This window comes from Crocodylus siamensis, chromosome 5 (assembly GCF_052110815.1).
Source record: "Crocodylus siamensis isolate JL-2025a chromosome 5, ASM5211081v1, whole genome shotgun sequence".
Classification (NCBI taxonomy): Eukaryota; Metazoa; Chordata; order Crocodylia; family Crocodylidae; genus Crocodylus; species Crocodylus siamensis.
The window spans coordinates 78034957-78055316 of record NC_143399.1 but is presented as its reverse complement, the minus strand read 5'-3'; the positions used below and the strand labels follow the sequence as shown (position 1 = coordinate 78055316).

The following is a 20360-nucleotide window of genomic DNA, read 5'->3' as shown; positions in this document are numbered from 1 at the left end:
CAGTTAGTGCTCCAGTGATCTTGCTGAGGATCTATGGGGGTTGTCTTTATTTCTAGTCATGGCCCTCGCCAGTTATGAAATGCAACGGCACATCCAGACAAGCGCAGTCATGTGGTATATGGCACTGCAAACACGTTTGCAGTGCCACATACCGCATAGTGCAGAGTTCTCCATGCTGCCCAAGCATGAGCTGCTCTGTGTTTTTTTCCTGTATTTTATTTTTGACCCCTGGATATCCAGGGGTCAAAAAATAAACAAAGATAATCACAGAAAAAAACCCAAAACAGCGCACACTCAGGCAGCATGTGCTGCTAAAAAGTGGAACCAGGCTGCCCGGAGCCACACTGCAGCTGCTGACCAGGCTCCGCCTGACAGGATCACTCTGGCTGTGGCTCTGGGAGGACGGTAGGACCCCAGGTAAGGCTGCTGGGGCCAGCACTGTGCTGGTCCCAGCCTCCCCTACCCCACCCAGGGCAACTTGCTGTGTTCCAAAGCACATGTGGCACAGGCAGAACCCAGGGACAAGAATCGGCGGTGCAAGGTATGCCGCCGCTACTTCTCCCTGGGGAACCAAACATCCACGAACATCTGGACGCACCCTCAGAGTCTGAAGTTCCAGGGGAAGAATGTGATGAGTCAAGAGGAGCAATGGATTTTGAGAAGTAAATTCTCCCATTCACTCTGCATGTATGGATGGGTCTCATGTACTCAAAGACATGACCAAAAAAAGAGCTCTGAGAAGTGGAGGCTGCTGCCCAGGAGGTGATGACATGGCTGAGTTTGATGAAGCATTTCCCACGTGGCAAACAATGAGTGCAGTGTTAATCATGCAAGGCCTGAGGTGTTTTCCTGCACCTCCCATACGTGGCAGCCTGTCAGCTAAAAGGAATGAAATGAGAGAGGCAATATAGTGCCAATAAACTATAGTCAACATTAATTACCAGACCAATCCCAGGGACAACTGACAGTCAATGTCTTCCAAGACTAGCGTGAACCAAGTCTGGGATATCTCAACTGCATGGCACTTTTTCACACTGAGAGGCCAGTAACCAAATGTTGTAAGTGGAATGCATGTCACTGCTCCAGAAACAGGCTGAGCGTTCATCTTATGTCAGGCATTTCAGAAAAAGCCATGTTGCAGCTCTATGTAGATTTACCCAGTGCCTGTTCCTTTTTCAACCTTTTCCCACTAGATAATATCTGAGTTTATGCCTTTGTCAGACTTCCAAATCATTATGCAGGAATGACACAAAAAATAGACACCATCAGTTCATTCATTCCTAATGGGAATTATTCTTTTTCTCCAATACACTATAAATAACCTTTGTAACTTGTCCAAATTTGAATGTTACCAACAATTCCATTATAAAGCCCTGGAAGGGCTCTAGCTCTGTTTTCCTACAAAATGAATGTCTGGATCTCCATCAGAGTGGTAGTTTGACTCTTAAATATTTTACAAGCATGAAGAAGAACCCATCTCCACCTCTGCTCACCCTTATTACATGCAGATTATGACTCCATTTTTTTTTAAATGTCCTTGGAGGGCAAGTAGTTCAAGGGTACCAGTGTCAAAGATCTCTGGATTAGGGGTGTCAAGCTCATCTGGCCTTGCAGGCTAGATGAGTAGCCCAGGACTGATCTATGGGTTGGATAAACAGCTCAGGGCTAGTCCCACAAGCTTTCCCCCACTCTTCACCAGATGTCAGATTCTGGTTAGTCCAGGATTACATCGCACATGGCACCAAGGCTCTGATTGTACTGAAACACAAATGGGACATGGTGCCTTCACCAGATGATCTGGGACAGAGGCCATGTGTAGCGATGGGATCAGCACTGGAGACCAGATGATGTGGCTCCACAGGCCAAATCTGGTCCACAGGCTGTGTCTTTGACACTGCTGCTCTAGAAGAACCTATTGTTATTGGTGATAGAGTGAGAGAAGAAACGTGGCCTAAAGTATATATGGAAGGAGATCAAGTCTCTCTTGATGTACAAAATGGCCCTTGCAAGTTTAAAACTGATAATCTTACTTTAGTGTTCCATAAATAAAATACTAGAAAGGATGGTCTCAACTGCACAGTTGGCAAACACTGAGTTCTATATCACAAGCTCCCACTTGCTCTGGGTATTTTTCCATCACTGGGTCTCTCTCAACTCTTGTATTCAATTCAAACATAGAGTAATTTACAAAAGCCTTATGCCCTGAAGCAGTCTGAATATTTAGGACTACTGAATTTAGCACTACTGAATGTAAGTTAATAGAGTTTGGGTTATCGCAAACTTTTGTCCACTGCCTAGATCTCTACAGGATGCTGTAAGCAATTGCAGATGCGGAGAAAATTGGTTCAACAAAAGGCTGACAACAGTAATGCTGCAAACAGGTGGAGAAAAAAAATGTCTGAACTATGTCTATGCATACTTAATGACTGTGGCTTATTTCTACTGAATGGGATTGAAGGTGAGTTGTTTTGTTTTGTTTTGTTTTGTTTCTATATTTTTAAACCAATATTTTAAAAGTTATTCCTTGACATGGAAATTAAACCAAACTAGAAATAACTTGTTTCTGAGAGATTTAGGGCAGGAAAAGAAACTTTATTTTTAATTAAAAGAAGAACCTCCTAGAGTAGTTATCCATACCACAAGCCATATCTGAACAAAACTTTGAGAACGAATGGTATGTTTCAAGGGAGCCCATCAATTTAAAAATAAAAGCTTTGAAAAAAAATTGTTCTTACTATTCTTAAAATTAATACCCAACTTTGCTCTAAGTGACAGATTATGGAAAAATATTCTTTTTTTTTTCCAGGGGTCAGAGAGGTTGTTTTTTTGTCCAGTTGATAACACTATGGACTCATATCAGGATTTTAGCAGCATCCGTGAAGCCCTCCACAACTTTCACCATTTCACTGCAGTCAGTTTCCCCTATTTGCATGGATACTTCACTTAGGGGAATTAAACGATTTGAAAATATCATCATAACACCATCCAAACTGAAAGTAGCAGGCCTTGAAATTGGTTCTAAGTATGTTATGGGTTTAATAAGATTTAAGTTGTCGGTTTCCCTTTAAGTCTTCCCCTCTTGTTTTTCATTCCATATGGTTTTGGAGAGAGAGATTGCAGCTACTGCTGAATGTTTGCAATTCCATGAGGAAGTCTCTTCCTGTGGAATTTTTGGCCTCATGAGATGCACATAATGCTGGCTGACTATCTCACAGGACAGTGTAGTTTTATGATATTTCCAGTCCAATTTTACAGCATAAGAGGCACAGCTATGAGACAAATCTCATTCATTTTGGGGTAAGGCAAGTACAACATTCCCATTTATTGAGAGTGTGTTCACCCTTTAGAGACAAGGAGAAGTCCAGGTGAACAACTGGAATATAGGACTTGAGCCTGAATCCTTCTACAATATATCAAGGGGCAAGTCATGCCTCTGTCTCTGCAAACCCAAAGGCAGAACTAGTGCAGCTCTGTTGTCCTGGGTGCCGAACATCTTGGGAGCTCTGGTAATGGAGCACATTACCTGCATACGCAGCATGGAGCTGCAAGGCTTCACTTTGTGTCCAGAGACCAAGCTAGGTAGGGCTGGATAAGCCACAGAGTGTCTTTACAGACATACTGCAGGCTAGTGAAGGTAGTGTGTGGTGGGGAGGAAAACAGGGTTATTTACCAGTGTGAGGGAGTGGGGCCTAGGAGCGGCCATGAACTCCCTACCGCCCCCTACCGTCACGTTAGGGTGGACTCAGCACCCTCAGAATCTCGCCTGCCATGACTTTGATGACAAATAAGTTGTATGGGAGGCTGCCTCTGTTCCCCTAGTTGACGGTACCGATGTTCCTGCCCCTACTCTGAAATGGGGTATCTCTATGCACCCCGCCTTAAGGGCTATGTGTGCCTCCAACCTCCCCTTCAGCACGCCCCAAGCCTCGCAGTTGTTCCGGGGGACGTTGTACGGTCCCTCGCCCCTCTGGTGCCCTCTCTCTCTCTCTCTCGGGTGCCCTGGGCTTCTCGCCCTCCTGGCACCCCCTTGGGCCGGGCTCCTATCTTCCAGCCCGCTCCCTGTGCCCTGGGCCTGTCTTGCCGGCGTCCGGCTAATCGCTGGCGCCCCCTGGGCCTGGCTCGCTACCGCCGCCCTAACACCGGCGCCCTTGGGCCTGGCTCACTACCGCCGCCCTAACACCAGCACCCTTGGGCCTGGCTCGCTACCGCCACCCTAACACCGGCGCCCTTGGGCCTGGCTCGCTACCACCGCCCTAACACCGGCGCCCTTGGGCCTGGCTCACTACCGCCGCCCTAACACCGGCGCCCTTGGGCCTGGCTCACTACCGCCGCCCTAACACCGGCGCCCTTGGGCCTGGCTCACTACCGCCACCCTAACACCAGCGCCCTTGGGCCTGGCTCGCTACCGCCACCAACACCGGCGCCCTTGCTGGCGTTCCTCGCCTGCTCACCCTCTCTCTTTCTTTGCCCTGCTCTGGGGCCTTGCCCTCTCTGGGGCCGACACCATGCACCTCGCGCTCTTTCTCTGCCCCGCTCTGGGGCCTTGCCCTCTCTGGGGCCAACGCTGTGCGCCTCACGCTCTTTCTCTGCCCCGCTCTGGGGCCTTGCCCTCTCTGGGGCCGACACTGTGTGCCTCGCGCTCTTTCTCTGCCCCGCTCTGGGGCCTTGCCCTCTCTGGGGCCGACACTGTGTGCCTCACGCTCTTTCTCTGCCCCGCTCTGGGGCCTTGCCCTCTCTGGGGCCGACACTGTGCACCTCACGCTCTTTCTCTGCCCCTCTCTGGGGCCTTGCCCTCTCAGGGGCCACTACCGTGCTCCGCACGCTAGGGGCACAGGTGACCGCCGCCGTGCCTGTCCCCTTGACCCTTCTCTGGGTCCGGTTGCCCCACTGGGCAAAACACCGCCCTTGTGGGCTGGGGTCTGCCACCCCACACACCGCGCCTCCCCAGCGCCACAGTGCCTCTCTGGCACAGACAATAGTGCCCCGGTGGCACTGTGCCCCTACTGGGCACCTGGAACCCCCAAGCTGTTGGGGAGCCCCGCTGAGGCCTCCTCACTCCCCTACAGCCTCACCCGGTCCTCCGGTGCAAACTATAACATAAGCTCAAGCCACCCGGCTGTAACATAAACCACACAGAGTCTCCCTGCTCCAAACATAAACACAAGCCCCACCAAGGCTCTCAAGCCTACCTCCCTTTAGGGCGTTCTTGTTCCCCGCATCATCGCAGCCGGTTAGCATGGTAAGGCTGCAACCACTAACTCGGGCCACTCAGCTCAGCCGCAGAGCTCCTGCTCCTGCGGCAGCCAGAAGGGAACTGCTGGGCAGGCTCTGGCCTAAGCTGTGGACCAGGCCATTGACTGCATCGAAAGGATGTATCTCTGAATTTTCCCATCCTTACCACTGATAACAATCATTCGCACCAGTCTGGGGAGAAGTGAAAACATTTCAGGGTATAGGCCCTCAATGCTGATGGACCCTCTGAGTGTGGGGGGAAGATGCTGTTTGCCACCTAGTTCCATCACCATGAATGAAAAGAGCTGTGATATACACTCTTCAGTCAGCCAGAATTGAACCAGGTCCCTTGACCAGTTGCTTACCCTGCCCTTGGACTCTAAGTTATGCAGCACTGAGAAGTCTTGATCTGAGCCTCCCTGAGCTTCCACTGGAAAACCTGCAGGGCTGAGAAGTCTTACGGTTAGATGATGGCAATGGCGCTGGAGTTCTTGGTTCTTCATGAGTCTTATCTGTTGCCTGCATGTGCCAAGAGATGTCAGAGGTTCTTTATCCCTCAAACAGACCCTTGCTGGGCTGAGGGGGAACTCTCCTTCCACTGCCATGAGGAAGAAAAGGACAATTTCCTAAGTTTTTCTCCAATAGGTTATTTGCATCTAGATCAGAATTGTTGAGTAGGCATTCATTTCATTAAGACGAAGGATGATGCACCACACTGGCCACAAACATGGATGAGCATAGCTTGCCAAGGCTCTTGACCCTGGTCTGACACAGAACTGAGGAACAGATCTGGGAGAAAAAAACAAAGACTATATTCCCCTTCCTTTCTTTCCCCCTCTTGAATGGCTCATAGATAGCACAGATGTTACAGGATCTGGGTCTCAGACCAGACTGACATCTGGCATGGCCATCAGAAGCTGGGATTAGGCCACCACAAGATGAACCCCAGAGGCTGAACCATCCTGGGTACGGTCATCTTCCAATACTACTACCCCTGCCTATTCAACAAAGACTGGGATGATTCAACCAAGGTAAGTGGGAGAAGGCCAGGCAGTTCAGTCTCTGTGGTACAGTCAATATGGCATCACTACAGGAAGCCAGTGAATGAGGGGGGGAGGGGAAGGGAAGGTACCAAACAGTGCTGAGCTGAAGCTTGAGGGCTGTAGGCTGATCCTCAATACAGAAATGTAGGAAAAAATAGGTCTCTGTACTATGGCACCCTTTCTGGTTCAGGCAAAGTGCTTTCTGGCAGAAGCTGTTGAAAAGTGAATACTTTTGGTTATTCCTGAAGTATGAAGGCATCAGGAACTCTAAAGGAAGAGTTCTCCATCTCTAGGCAGGTGGTTGAAAGAAACAGAGGCACAGGAAGTGCGCACCACCCTTACCCCCTTAATGAGGGGGCAAAAGGGACAGTAGGATTAAATCACACTCTATAGATACTTCTGAGGCCAAAAACACATCTGGTGAAAGTACAGGGTAGGAGAGTATGGGTGGACTGCTACTCAAAGGAGAAATTCTTGTCTGTGCCCTACAAAGTAACATACAGCCTAGTACATGGACCATGCAATGCTGCCTAGGGTGAGTGCGTATTGTCTAAGCTTAACTTTACCACTGCATCAAACTTTAAAAGTGCTTAAGTGAAAACAACATAATTTTTCCACTACAGTAAAATCTCTGTTATCCGCTACTTCATTAACTTCATTAACTGGAATACTCTCTATTAACTGAAGTTTCTGGCTGGCTGGCCAGACACGGGAGGGGGGCGGGGGTGGAGCTCGCACATAGCCGCCACCCCCACCAAGTTATTTCAGATGATCAGAGTTTTTCCATAATTGGCAATCCCCTTACCTCAGGGATGCCGGATAATAGAGATTTAACTGCATTTGGTTATAAAGAATCTATGGTCCAGAGTACTGACTAAATAGCCTTCTTCAAACAATTTCATTGAAAAACCAACTGGGAGACAATTATTGGTGACCTAGAGAAAGTTAAGCTGGAAAATGTCACTATTAAAGACTCTCTTATCAAAGTACAGTTCTGATCCTTATATTATCAGCTTTGTTTGGGAAAAAAAACTTGCTAGAATCAAGGATAGTGGAATACCAAACTCACCATCCTTCTGGTCAAGGAGTACTGTAGAGGCATAGTACAGCTGCATGCTTGCAAAGATACTGCTTGAGATTGGTTTAGAAGGGTAGACTGAACTTTGCACAGGGAGCTATGCCAAGTTTCCTAGATTCTTTTAACAACTTAGGCCTAATTACTAAGTATATTGTATTGATTTCCTAACAGCAAACATTTAAAACAATTTAAAAGAAAAACCAATTAAGAGAAAAAGGCACAGAATATAGCTTATAACTCAGTTTTTCTAATGCCTTGGCATGTGTGCCATTGCCTTAATCAATGAGCTTTTATACCATTGGAGATATAATTTAAAGTTGTAGTCTCTCTCTCTCTCTCTCTCTCTCTCTCTCTCTCTCTATATATATATATATATATATATATAAATGTTGGCTTGCTGAACACCAGTGGCAGGATTGAGCAGTCTCTGGCATTGTTACATGGTATTTCAAGTGTATGCCAATATGCCTTCCAGTTGCTACTGAAGCAGGGACCCAAATGCAGACTTGTTATTGCAGAAACTGGACTTAAATAATGAGGATCTGGGACTAGCTTTCTTTTCCTAATGTAACTGGTAAAGGTCACAGGATAAAGGTCTTCCTGGAAACTGCCAAGAACACTGAAAATGCAGCGTTAGAGTTTTATGCTGCAAGAAAATAAGTAAACACTGAATAAATAAAGCACACAAAAAGCAAAAATGAGCACTGACTCATTTTCTAGGCAAAAGACTTTGGATGAGCTGTTCAAATACAATAAAATGATGATATTTTGGTCTAATAAAAGATATCAGATTTACCCAAAGAACCTTGTCTGCCACTCTCCTTCGACCAATGTGGCTACAAGAACCAACACCCTTGGATGAACTATGCTGTTTTTATAGGAGGTAATTCTAGTCTTTGTAGAATTTACCATACTTTTCAGCTATCACAGAAAGTAGTAGGGAAGTAGTAAACTCCCATTCCCTTGGACTTTCCACATGGTGTGAGCTCACTACAAACCGGCAGAGATCTGGTAGACTTTTTTCCCTTTCCCTGCAGCATGTTGGTGGTACAGTTATGTTAAGAGGTAGAGTCTCTACCTTGAGCCATTGGTCATATGGTGGGAGCCCAGGAGCTCCACACTGTATCTTGACTAATGCCTGATATGTGGAGGATGGGAGGGATTCATGAGACAACAACAGTTATTGCATAAGTAAGAAAAAAACCTTTGATTTTATGGAGAACTAATACAGAATTGAACCTTCAGTTCTTCCTGATCCCCAGGTTCCTCACCCAATACTACCCATTGTAAGGGACCATTGCTAAATTTTAATATTTTATTTGTATGTCCCTACAGGGTCAGGAAGATATTGCTCCCTTTCCCAGTGTTTAATGAATAATATTGTGTCCTGCTGTTTAAATCTATCCTTGTATTTTACATTCAGTTGTACAGCTTCCTCAAGCCACAGTTACACCCTTGCTAATAGGCTCAAATATTCAGCTAGAAGTTCCCATTCCCATAAATGTCTTTCCAGCCCTTTGCCCCCAATCAGATGTGCACTTGACCCAGCCCACGATCATGGTAAGTGATAAGCTGTATTTTGGTATGTGTTATAAAATGCCAGTGCTCAAATACTGCAGAAGGTACCTCCTACACAAGACTTTTCTGGCACCCTATACTACAGTGTGAAGCTTGACAAACACCTAAGACAGTAGCATGACCTTCAGTGGCTATGCATAGGGTGTACATGGAGATGCATGTGCATCCCCTGAGAGCACTGGGGCACCCCCTGACAGCCAGTGCCCCCCCACTTAGGCAATGGGTAGAGGGGGTGCCAGTGCCCCCCCTGCGAGCGCCGGCCAGGGAGTGGCCTCCAGGTCAGCACAATCAGCTGTGGCGGACCTCCCCCCACCCCCGGGTCACTGACTGGCCGCTGAGGGGGCGTGTGCCCCCCCAACTCAGGAGGCACCAGTCACCCGTGATGACATTCATGCCAACGTGCTTGTTACTAATCTTGTTTAAATTATATTCCTTGTGTTGCAAGACCTGCAGGTGAGCAAGGGGGTTGCAATGGATAGTTCAGGATATTCTAGCAGAGCAAATACAGCACAACTCCTCATTTCAGCAGTATTCAGCAGCATGTGTACTAACATAAGATCTTAGTGTAGCTCAGAAACCTTATGTGACTTTCTAGTCTCAACTTATGCCTGCCTGGTAGCTGTGGAGCTGAATGCAGATGAAGGCAGCTATTATCATATTATACACTCATTCAAACATTCTTATTTGTTTCCCCTCAAGAGGCCTCAAGAAAGAACTTTCTGCTGCCCGGCTGAGTAATTTAGGAAACATTCAGTATTGTTCTGAAGAATTACTACAAAGCACCACATACACTAATTGATTTAGAAAAGCAAATAACAGTACAAGCTTGATTTAGTAAATTTGTTCCACAGGTGTTATTGGACACTCCAATTATTTATACAGATTACTCAAATCAATTTTCTAACATAAATTGGCTCTGTGCTGTTTAAAAAGCATTTTAACAGCTATGAAATCAGGCTCCACTTTACATTAACAACTCACACAGCTGGTAACACCCTGCAGACATATTTTAAAGATAGGCAGTGGTTTGTTTAATTTTGATGGCAGTACAACTTGACAATGTCCAAATGTTCATTTTAGAAGAGGAACAAGAATTAAGGCACCTACACTATCTGCATGAAACACTTTGTTCTTTTCAGCCAAACTTACGGAAGTCAGCCTTTCTTTCTTGAAAAGGAATGGGAGGTAACAGGCCATTCCTATCACCATTTACATGAGCACAGATGTGAACAGGAAGGTTTTGGTGCATATGTAATTACTGTTTAAGAACATTCTTTTTTATGGCAACCGCATTGGCACATTAAGAACGGGAACATAATCTGCTTACATATAGGAATCACACTAAGGTGACCAATAGGCAATGAAAGTCAATCATTAGGACTTTTTTCATTACAACCTAGGGTTCAGTAATGCAAAGTTTATGTCAACAACCTAATGATAGCCATTCCATATACAGAGATCCAAGGAAAAAGACAAATATTTACTTTCTGTGAACTTGTTCAGCTTATTATTTAGAGCAAGCAAACACTGCATAGCTTTGCTACTAATAAAATCCAGATGTTGATGGGAAAACTTTAATTTGTTTTAAAAAGAAGAAAAAGGATTTAAGCCTAAGATAAATGTGAAACTACGGAGTGCATCTAATTAACAGCAACTCCCTTTCCCTAGAAGTAGTTAAATAAGCCTTTTATTTTTTAAAGGTAGTATGAACTATGCAATTCATACTACCTTTGGCTGTTAAATTCTGCACATCATTTAGATGTACTTAGATATTCTAATACAATACAGTTGTAATGCAACTCCATTAGGTTACCAGAGCAACATCAGTCTCAGAGAAGTTCCACTCACTTGCATTTTACCCTGCCTGACTCAGCATTAGTTTACTATTCCAAATCTGCCTCCAAAATTGGATAATGGAACACAACTATGGAATATGCTGAGCACCTTGCACTTTAATATGATTTGACAGCCAAAAGCTTAGCTATGAAATAGTATCATGAATACAGGAAAAACCTCTAATAAACTGGAGTTAAAGCTCAAATGACAGTCATGGATATAAACAAGTTAGCTCCATCACTTTTCTTTAAGCCACTGACACCTCTCACCTCATTCTATTTTGGTTGGATAGTGAAACAGGGATTCACTGTTCTGTCCAAAGGAGTCTCTTAATCACTAGAAATTGAATTGACTCATTTATGCAGAATGTACAGTAAGGAAGTACAGTGTTCCCCCATACTAGAAGGCCTAGGGGCACAGGGGAGAGCAACAAAGGTGATGTCATGGTGGGGGTCTCCTATAAACCACCAGACCGGGAGAAGTGGTGGAGGAGGATTTCTTCAAACAACTAGTGGAAGTTTCCCAATCACAGGCCCTGGTTCTCATGGGGGACTTCAATCACCCTGACATCTGCTGGGAGGGTAATACAGCAGGGCACAGGCAATCCAGGGAATTTTTGGAGAGTGCTGGGGACAACTTTCTGGTGCAAGTGCTGGAGCGGCAACTATGGGGCATCCTCTTCTCGACCTGCTGCTTACAAACAGGGAAGAATTGGTGGGGAATGTAGTAGTGAATGGCAGCTTGGGCAGCACTGATTAAAGCACTGGGCCAAAGCACAACTGCAGTTGCAGCTAGCATGGTACGTGAAGGGTAACAAGAAGGGTTTCTATAAGCATGTCTGTAGCAAGAGGAGGATCAAGGAAAGTGTGGGTCCCTTATTGAATGGAGGAGGCAACCTTGTGACAGAGGATGCAGAAAAGGCTGAAGTGCTTAATGCCTTTTGTGCCTCAATCTTCACAGGCAAGGTCAGCTCCCAGACTACTTCACCAGACAGCACAGTTTGGGGGGGGGAGGGGGTGCACGGCCATCAGTGGTGAAAAAACAGGTTAGGGATTACCTAGAAAAGCTGGACAGTCCTTGGGGCTGGATGGGATACACCCAAGGGTTCTGAGGGAGTTGGCTGATGTGATTGCAGAGCCATTGTCCGGCATCTCTGAAAGCTCAAGGCGATCAAGAGAGGTCCCAGATGATTGGAGCAGGACAAAAATAGTGCCTGTACTTAAAAAAGAGAAAAAGGAGGATCCATAGAACTACAAACCAGTCAGGCTCACCTCAATCCTTGGAAAAATCATGAAGCAGATCCTCAAGGAATCCATTTCTAAGCACTTGGAGGAGAAAAAGGTGATTAGGAACTGTCAGCATGGATTCACAAGGGGCAAGTCATGTCTAACCAACTCGATTGCCTTCTGTGATGAGATAACTAGCTCTATGGATGTGGAGAAACTGGTGGATGTGTTGTACTTTGATTTTAGCAAGGCTGTTGATACGGTCACAACATTCTTGCAGGCAAGATAAGGAAGTATGGGCTGGATGAACGGACTGTAAGGCAGATAGAAAACTGACTGGAGCATCAGGCTCTGAGAGTACTAAATGATGATTTGATGTCTAGTTGGCAGCTGGTATCAAGTGGAGTGCCCCAAGGGTCAGTCCTGGGGCCTGTTTTGTTCAATGTCATCATCAACGACCTGGGAGTTGGCATAGAGTGCACCCTCAATAAGTTTGCCAATGACACCAAGTTGGGGGAAGTAGTAGATATGCTGGAGGGTAGGGCTAGGATTCAGAGTGACCTAGACAAATTGGAGGATTGGACCAAAAGGAATCTCATGAGATTCAGCAAGGATAAGTGCAAAGTCCTGCACTTAGGATGGAACGATTCCATACACAAGTACAAGCTGGGAGCTGACTGGCTGGGCAACAGCTCTGCAGGAAAGGACGTGAGGGTTATAGTGAACAATAAGCTATTAATCCATGAGCCTTATTGCCAAGAAGGCTAGCTGTATATTGTGTTGCACTGGTAGATGTGGTGCCAGTAGATCAAGGGAAGTAATTATTTCCCTCTATTCAGCACTGGTGAGCCCACATCTGGAGCACTGTGCTCAGTTTAGGCCCCCCACTACAGAAAGAATGTGGAGAAATTGGAGAGAATCCAACAGAGGGAGACACAAATGGTGAGGGGGCTGGGGCACATGACTTATGAGGAAAGACTGAGGTAACTGGGCTTATTGGGTATATGTACATGCCACAGCATTTGATCCTCATTAATTTATCGCGCCTTAAAATTATCAAGCCCAGGTTATTTTGGTGTGTTGAGTTTGTGTTTGCACACTACAGGCTTTTCAATGAGTTAAGTCTCATGTGTAATTCCCATGGATTCCAGTAGGGGGAGGCAAATACTAATCGACCCCCAGTAATGTCTTTCCTAATGAATTACAACAAGAGGCACATGTAAACCTGTGTCCACGGTCCCCACCCCCTGCCACCCATCCCCCACCAGGAGCATTATGTTAAGTCATCCCCCCATACACCACAACTGGCCATGGTCACCCCAAAACCCTACCACTTGCCCCCGCCTAGGCTCAGGCCAGTCTCCCAGTAGGCAACCCCATGATAACTGTGATGACAAACCGTGTGAATCATCCCCTCCCTTCCCACTAAGATGCTTACGGGCAACCAACATGGGTTCATTAGAGGCAGGTCCTGTCAGACCAACCTGGTGGCCTTCTACGACCAGGTCACCAAATCCTTAGATGCAGGGGTAGCAGTGGACATGGTCTTTCTGGACTTTTGGAAGGCCTTCAACACTGTCTCTCACCCCGTTCTCATTAAAAAACTGGGGGACTGTAGTGTCAACACCTACACAGTCAAATGGGTCACCAACTGGCTGGAGAGCAGCACCCAGAGAGTGGTAGTGGACGGGTCATTTTCAACCTGGAGGGTTATGGGCAGTGGGGTCAGCCAGGGCTCGGTCTCCAGGCCCGCACTGTTCAACATCTTCATCAGTGACTTGAACGAGGGGGTAAAAAGCACAACTGTTCAAATTTGCTGATGACACTAAGATGTGGGGGGGTTGTGGGCATGCCAGAAGGGAGGAATAGGCTACAATTGGACCTAGACAGGTTACAGGGTGGGCAGGTGAGAATAGGATGGGATTCAACACTGACAAGTGCAAGGTGATGCACCTGGGAGGAAGAACCAGCACCATACCTACAGGTTGGGGAACTCCCTTTTCAGCAGTGCAGAGGCAGAAAAGGATCTTGGAGTCATCATTGATGCCAAGATGAACATGGGCCGGCAGTGTGGGGATGCAGTCAGGAAGGCCAACCACACCTTGTCATGCATCCACAGACGCATCTCGAGCAGGTCCAAGGAGGTGATCCTCTGCCTCTATGCAGCACTGGTCAGGCCGCAGCTGGAGTACTGCATTCAGTTCTGGGCGCCGCACTTCAAGAGGGATGTGGACAACATGGAGAGGGTCCAGAGGAGGGCCACTCGCTTGATCGGGGGCAGCAAGGCAGGCCCTATGAGGAGAGGCTAAGGGACCTGTACCTTTTCAGCTTCCACAAGAGAAGGCTGAGGGGGGATCTAGTGGCCTGTTACAAACCAGTCGGGGGGATCAGCAGGCATTGGGGGAGTCACTGTTCCCCCGAGCACCGCCAGGAGGGACCAGGAATAACGATCACAAGCTGGCAGAGGGTAAATTCAGATTAGACACCAGAAGGCGCTACTTCACTGTCAGGGTGGCTAGGATCTGGAACCAACTTCCAAGAGAAGTGGTGCTGGCTCCTACCTTGGGGGTCTTTAAGACAAAGCTAGACAAACACCTTGCTGGGGTCATTTGAGCAAGTACTTTTTCCTGCCAAGGCAGGGGTTGGACTCGATGATCTGCTCAGGTCCCTTCCGACCCTACAAACTATGAAACTATTAAACCATTTTTTAGTGTAAGTACCCCCAGCAGCCAGATGTCAAGCAGGGGGAGTGGGGAGGGTGGCACGCAGTGGGATGCTGAGTGGGGAGGTGGGGACAGCGCACAGGCAGGTGGGGATGAATCACCACTGCTTCCCAAAAGCAGGGCCAGGGCACAGTGAGGGCAGCAGTCCCCCTCTGTGGGGTGGGGAAGCTTACCAGGCTGCTGTGTGGCAGCAGCGGCTGTCACATGCCAGCTTCCCTGCCCTACAGAGGGGCGCTGCTGCCCTCGCCCACCCTGGCCCTACTTCTGGGAAGTGGCAGCACTCTATCCCCACCTGCCTGCGCCTACCCCCTAGGACCAGTCCAAGTACCCCCAGGGATACACATACCCCCAGTTGACAACCCCTGCCACAGAGGATAATATATGCATATACATATAAGGAGTGCGTACAAATTCCTACTAAGAAACATGCTATAACACAATAAAGTATTCAGTATACCGTCTGACTCTGGATTGAAGCCACTGCTTCCTTGTAGTGAGAGAAGAGAGGCCAAGCAGCAGTTGAAGGAAAAATCTAGCTATTCAGTGAATAGAAGCCTGGAAAGTAACAATCCTTAAGGAGACTTAGGGGTAAGAGTGGACAGATAGCAAGTTAAGTAGGTGTTTACAGTGTAACCTGGCAGAAGGCTACTGTCATGCTGGGATACAATGTGTCTTCTCTGTATAAGCTAGCTATTGAACTACAGTTAGTTGCCTGCTTTAGTGCTGTTTTTGTTGCACAATACTGTGCTTGGTCTCCCTGCTGTTTATGGGTATGTACACAGAAACACACGAATTTGGCTAAATAGCATCCAGTTTGGGCACTAGATTGGTTAAAGTGGGCATGATTCTACCATGCACCATATAGTGAGGTTGGAGTGTTGTAGCCATCATTAGAAGATACCATATTTTCTTGCATACAACACACCCTTGAATATAATATACGCCTTGCTTTTGAAAGGCATAATGCAGGAAAAAAAGAGGCTCTGCCGGAGGAGAAAGAGAAATTATCCACAGCCAGCAGTTAGGGAGCCCTGCCTACAGCTTTACTTTTCCTTATGTTTTTCTCCTGGCAGAGGCTTAAGCAGCAGTGGTGTTACTATATTCCCTTGAATCTAATGTGCACTCCAATTTCCAGCAGTTGAATTTTGGAGGAAAAAGGTGAATGTTGTATGCAAGAAAATATGATATTACCAAACAAATCTCACACCACACAAATACATTGCAAGTTTCCTAGGTGTTGCACAACTACTATTGCTACCACCAATATGCTGTACAATATAGAACAATGGAACTGAACTAGAAGACAAATGGAACTTTACTTGCATGGCATGAATCCATTACTTTTGATAAAGCTTTCTGAATTTACAGTTGCTAAAGATCTGAGATTAAAGTGTTTATGTAGTGTATCACTTGTAATTAAATTCTTATTTGTAATAAGCATTGTTTAATTTCCTTCTCTGAGCTTAAACTAAATTCAAAGTACCATACTGTGCATGGCTACAGTACTCAACTTTTCAGTGCCCCTTTTAAGTTGGCAGAAAAACAATTGGCATAATAAGTAACAAGTCACAAGAAGAAAAGTATTTCTGTATAACCATTGCACCCCTGAAGCAGACTATTGGACATCAGAACAAAGGTTCAATAGTCAGAAACTAGGTGCATCTACACATGCACTTTACTACAGAGTTGACTAATTAGCTCTGCAGTAAAGCATCACTGTCTACACATGCAACCCTATTAGGACATAGGGAATTAATTACCTCCACTGTAGGATAGTGCTGTCCAGGATAAGTACTATCCTACAGCAGATTTATTTAGTGCACTGAAATGCACATGTAGATGGCAACTAGGGCTGGCTGGCACTCGAGGGTGCCTACTAGCTAGCTTCACACTGTAGCACCCTTGTGCTCCAGCCAGGCCCCCTGCAGCATGTTTAGCTAGGGCAGAGCAGCTTCAGGCTGGCAGGCTGTCCCCGCTAGACCCACTGCCAGCCAGAGCTGCTCTGCCCTGCCTCAATGTGTTGTACTCCTGGGCACACATGTAAACACTGTGCCTAGGAGCAATAAACTCTGGTGCAGTGGTTCCCAATGTTTTATGCCACAGCCCGGCAAACTGCAGCCTGAAAGTGGCTGTGGCCCAGCAAATCATGGCCCAGAAGTCACAGCCGACCGTAGCTGGAATTTCTGGCTGACAAGTGAAGATAACCCCACCCCTGGGTGGGGGATGAGCCAAACCCTGCATTGCTATGGGCCCAGTGGAAGGAGCTGTGGCCCCTCTGCCTGGCTCTGTGGGTCTGTGATTTGTCGGTCCGTGGCCACTTCCAGTACAGCAGCCGACCATACTGTGGACCAGCAGCTGTCCCGCTGCGGCCCAGCACCAGGCCACAGCCTAGGGATTGAGAACCCCTGCTCTAGCACATACTGTGCCAGAGTTTATTGCTACATGCTAACTGAATGTGTAGCTGCACCCACAAACAACTTACAGTTTCTTGATGTTTATAGAATAGAATAATTAAAGAAGATAAAATCTAGGCTAGAGCAGTTATTGGGTTGATTGACCATGAGGATGTTGTAGTAAGATCATAGAGCAGTAGCCTCGATGGTTCAGGCAATATGTGAGAAGAAAGGCTTGCTTGAATGTCTGTAATTGAACCAACCATGTAGCTGAGAGATGCTAAAAGACCTTTCAGCTAGTTGGAAAACTGAAAAAATGACAGCATTCTAGTGTCCTTTCAGAAGTAAGCAAACAACTCATACAGGGAAATATATATATTTATCAGGATAACAGAACTACATTATCTCAAAACTTAAAAGAAGAAGATTTTCCAGTCAGCTGAACTAGTCTTATGTATCAGCAAGTTCTTTTATATAAACATGCTTGTGATTTGAATGTAATGTCTACCAAACACTGAAACACCTGGAAACATTGATTATAGGTTTGACTCTGGAAAATGCTGAGGACACTGAACTCACAGTGATGTCAGAAATATGCACTTAGTGGGTGTGTCAACACATGCACATGTAATGCGCATTAGCCCAATTTAAGGTGCATTAAGGGCATGCGTCTATATGCACATGCCCTTAACGCACTTTAAAACTGGCAATTTTAGGCTATTCAAGTCTAAATTTAATACCTGCATAAAGCAGATATCAAATTTATGCATGAATAGCTAAACTGCATTAGCACAGATGCAGACAAGTTAATGCGCATTAACGGTGGGGATGTCAATGGATGGACACTATGTTAATGCGACTTAGTGTTACCTTAACGTGCATTAGGCGTGCATAAATACATGTGTAGACACTCCCAGTAGTATGCAAAACTGTGCACCTTTTAAATCATTTCTTGTTCTGATTTGTTGGTAGAATTATGAATATATCTAGCTGTCGTGAAAGCATAAAGCATTTTGAGTATTATAACTCTTCAACTCATAGCTATAATCATTTAAAATCATTCTGTTTATAAGCTCTTATGTACCAGATACCTTCATCTGGCTATCAAGCATTATAGTTATTTTTATTGTATTTAGCATTGCATAAGAAACAAATCTTCACTTCATACTTTAAGTTTGATCCTAACAGCATATTTAACATGGAATTCATGCCACATTGCTCTATTTCTCATAATTTGTCCTTGTTTCTGAATTAATAAACTACATGCACCACCTAATATGTGGTCAATATGTAAATATTTCACAATTAAGATCTGCTGCCATGTGGTATCTCCCTTTTAGGGAAATGAAAGACGTAACTGGCTGGAATTTTGGCTGTGACACTGCCAAAAATGGATGGCATACTTCAGCTGAAAAGAAGAGAGTTTTGAGGAATACCCAAGTTTCCGTATGCTGGATAAATTATTGACTGTAGTACTTTTCTGATGATTCTGTCACCTAGTATCTAAGTGACGTTTATATAATTGGGATTCTGTTTAAAAGAAAGAAGTAAACTTTGTTTAAGGTATACTGTTGTCCACTTTACAAATCAAACATTTCAGTGCTTATCGGCAGGTAGTATGTAAACACTTAAATCAATGCAGTATACTGCAAGACTTTATTATTAGTATAATCTGAAAGTTTTAGCTGTGTTCCACAAGTACATTTTATATGCATACAAAAAGATTTTTCATCATGAGAAATGCAAAGGTGCAGGGTTGGGCTATTGTTTTGTTATGCCAGCATAACAATAACTTGAGAGAGAGTCCAACCTGCTGAGGAGTTTCTGAAGCAAAATTCCTACACACCCAGGGAAAGAATCACATTAGAGCTTGGAGATCATACACACCTAGCGAGCCCCTGATCACTTCAGTCATACAAATCGAGATCCATCCTAATGGATTCCTAATACCTTTCCATGTATTTGCATATCCAAGTATGTTTTGTAGCCTCCAAACAGCAAGCAAAGTTTGCCTTTTGCTGTCTGCAATTATACTGAGAGAACTGCATCATGAAATCTCTTACATTTGGGGACCAACCTATTTATTTTAGCCCCTTTCCAGAATGAACAGCAGTTGCAACTCCTCACTTGCACCAACCTCCCAAAGACAAATTGCAGCCAGCTGAGACATTCAAAACTTGAAATGAATGGAAACTTTCCACATTAGGAATGTCTATTTCAAAATAAACTCTTGCTCTCAATGTAAGAATTGATTTGGTGTTTCTTACCTTCTATGACCTGAGTTGATAAAACAACAGGGAGCGTTGAACTCAAGAGCACTAGTAGCAAATTCCAGGACCACCAGTAATTCCTGAAGCAGATTTGCCATAAAGAAGGGGGGGAAAAGAAAGAAAGAAGAAAAAGAGAGAAAAGAAAAATGAAAGGGGGGGGCAGAGAGAGAGAAATTAAGAGAGGAGATGAGACTAAAATTATCAGTGCAGACATGCAAAAAAAGAAAAGTAAAAGTTCTTACCATGAGTGCATCTTTTTAAACATTGCTGAAAGACCTGAATTGGCAAAAATGTTCAGTGATCATGAATTTGTCCTTATGAAAGGAAAATATTAATAAAAATTGGAGTCTGCTGTCTCTCCTACAACGTTCAGACACAAGTGAAACAAAGGCAGCTCTCAGGCTCTCTCAGTGACTCATTGCAATCAGTGTTCCAACACTGAAATCTGACTCCTTGTAGATTTTCCTCTCAGACCACCGCCTTAAACTCCTGAGCCTGGTCCCCGTTCTTTATTAATGGAGATCCCCTTATTAATGGAGACCACCTTCCATCAAACTACAGTACACGCTACTGCATACCAGAATAATTTCTCTGCACTCCTTCCTTTCCTACACTCATCACCTCCACTCTCCTCTCCAGTAAAGCATAACCTCTAACATCCTCCTATCCAACATATACAGCTAGCATTATGCATCTCTGTAAGGAATTCGACACTTCACCAGCACATCAGATTGGCCAAACCGTAACATAAGGAAACTTTGAAGTAATGTACAAAACAGAGGAACCCCAGTTAAAAGGAAGATAAAAGGTGTTCTTTGAGATGTGTTGTCTATACACACTTTCTTGCACCCCCAGGTCTCTGACCGGAAATTTATTTCAGCAGCACCTATAGTAGGTGTTCCAGACCCTTCCTGCACCAAGGGAATAAAGGGAAAAGCATTCATTCCCAATTTTCAGTTTCCTTTCAGCTGCTAAGTTTCA

General features: G+C 45.4%; 1 protein-coding gene across 2 annotated transcripts in view; it reads right to left on the bottom strand.

The window, feature by feature from the left end:
- Positions 1–20009, bottom strand: part of COL15A1 (collagen type XV alpha 1 chain) — a 285296-nt gene extending 265287 nt beyond the window's left edge. The window contains exons 1-2 of one of the 2 annotated variants that reach the window (XM_090049302.1): positions 19622–20009; positions 19377–19459 (exon numbers count right to left, since the gene is read on the bottom strand). In XM_090049302.1, the coding sequence (XP_089905428.1) occupies positions 19377–19459; positions 19622–19644 (106 nt within the window). In that variant the 5' untranslated portion in view covers positions 19645–20009. The remainder of the gene's footprint in view (positions 1–19376; positions 19460–19621) is intronic. The other variant, XM_090049301.1, reaches the window with a different exon arrangement.
- Positions 20010–20360: the final 351 nt, after the last annotated feature.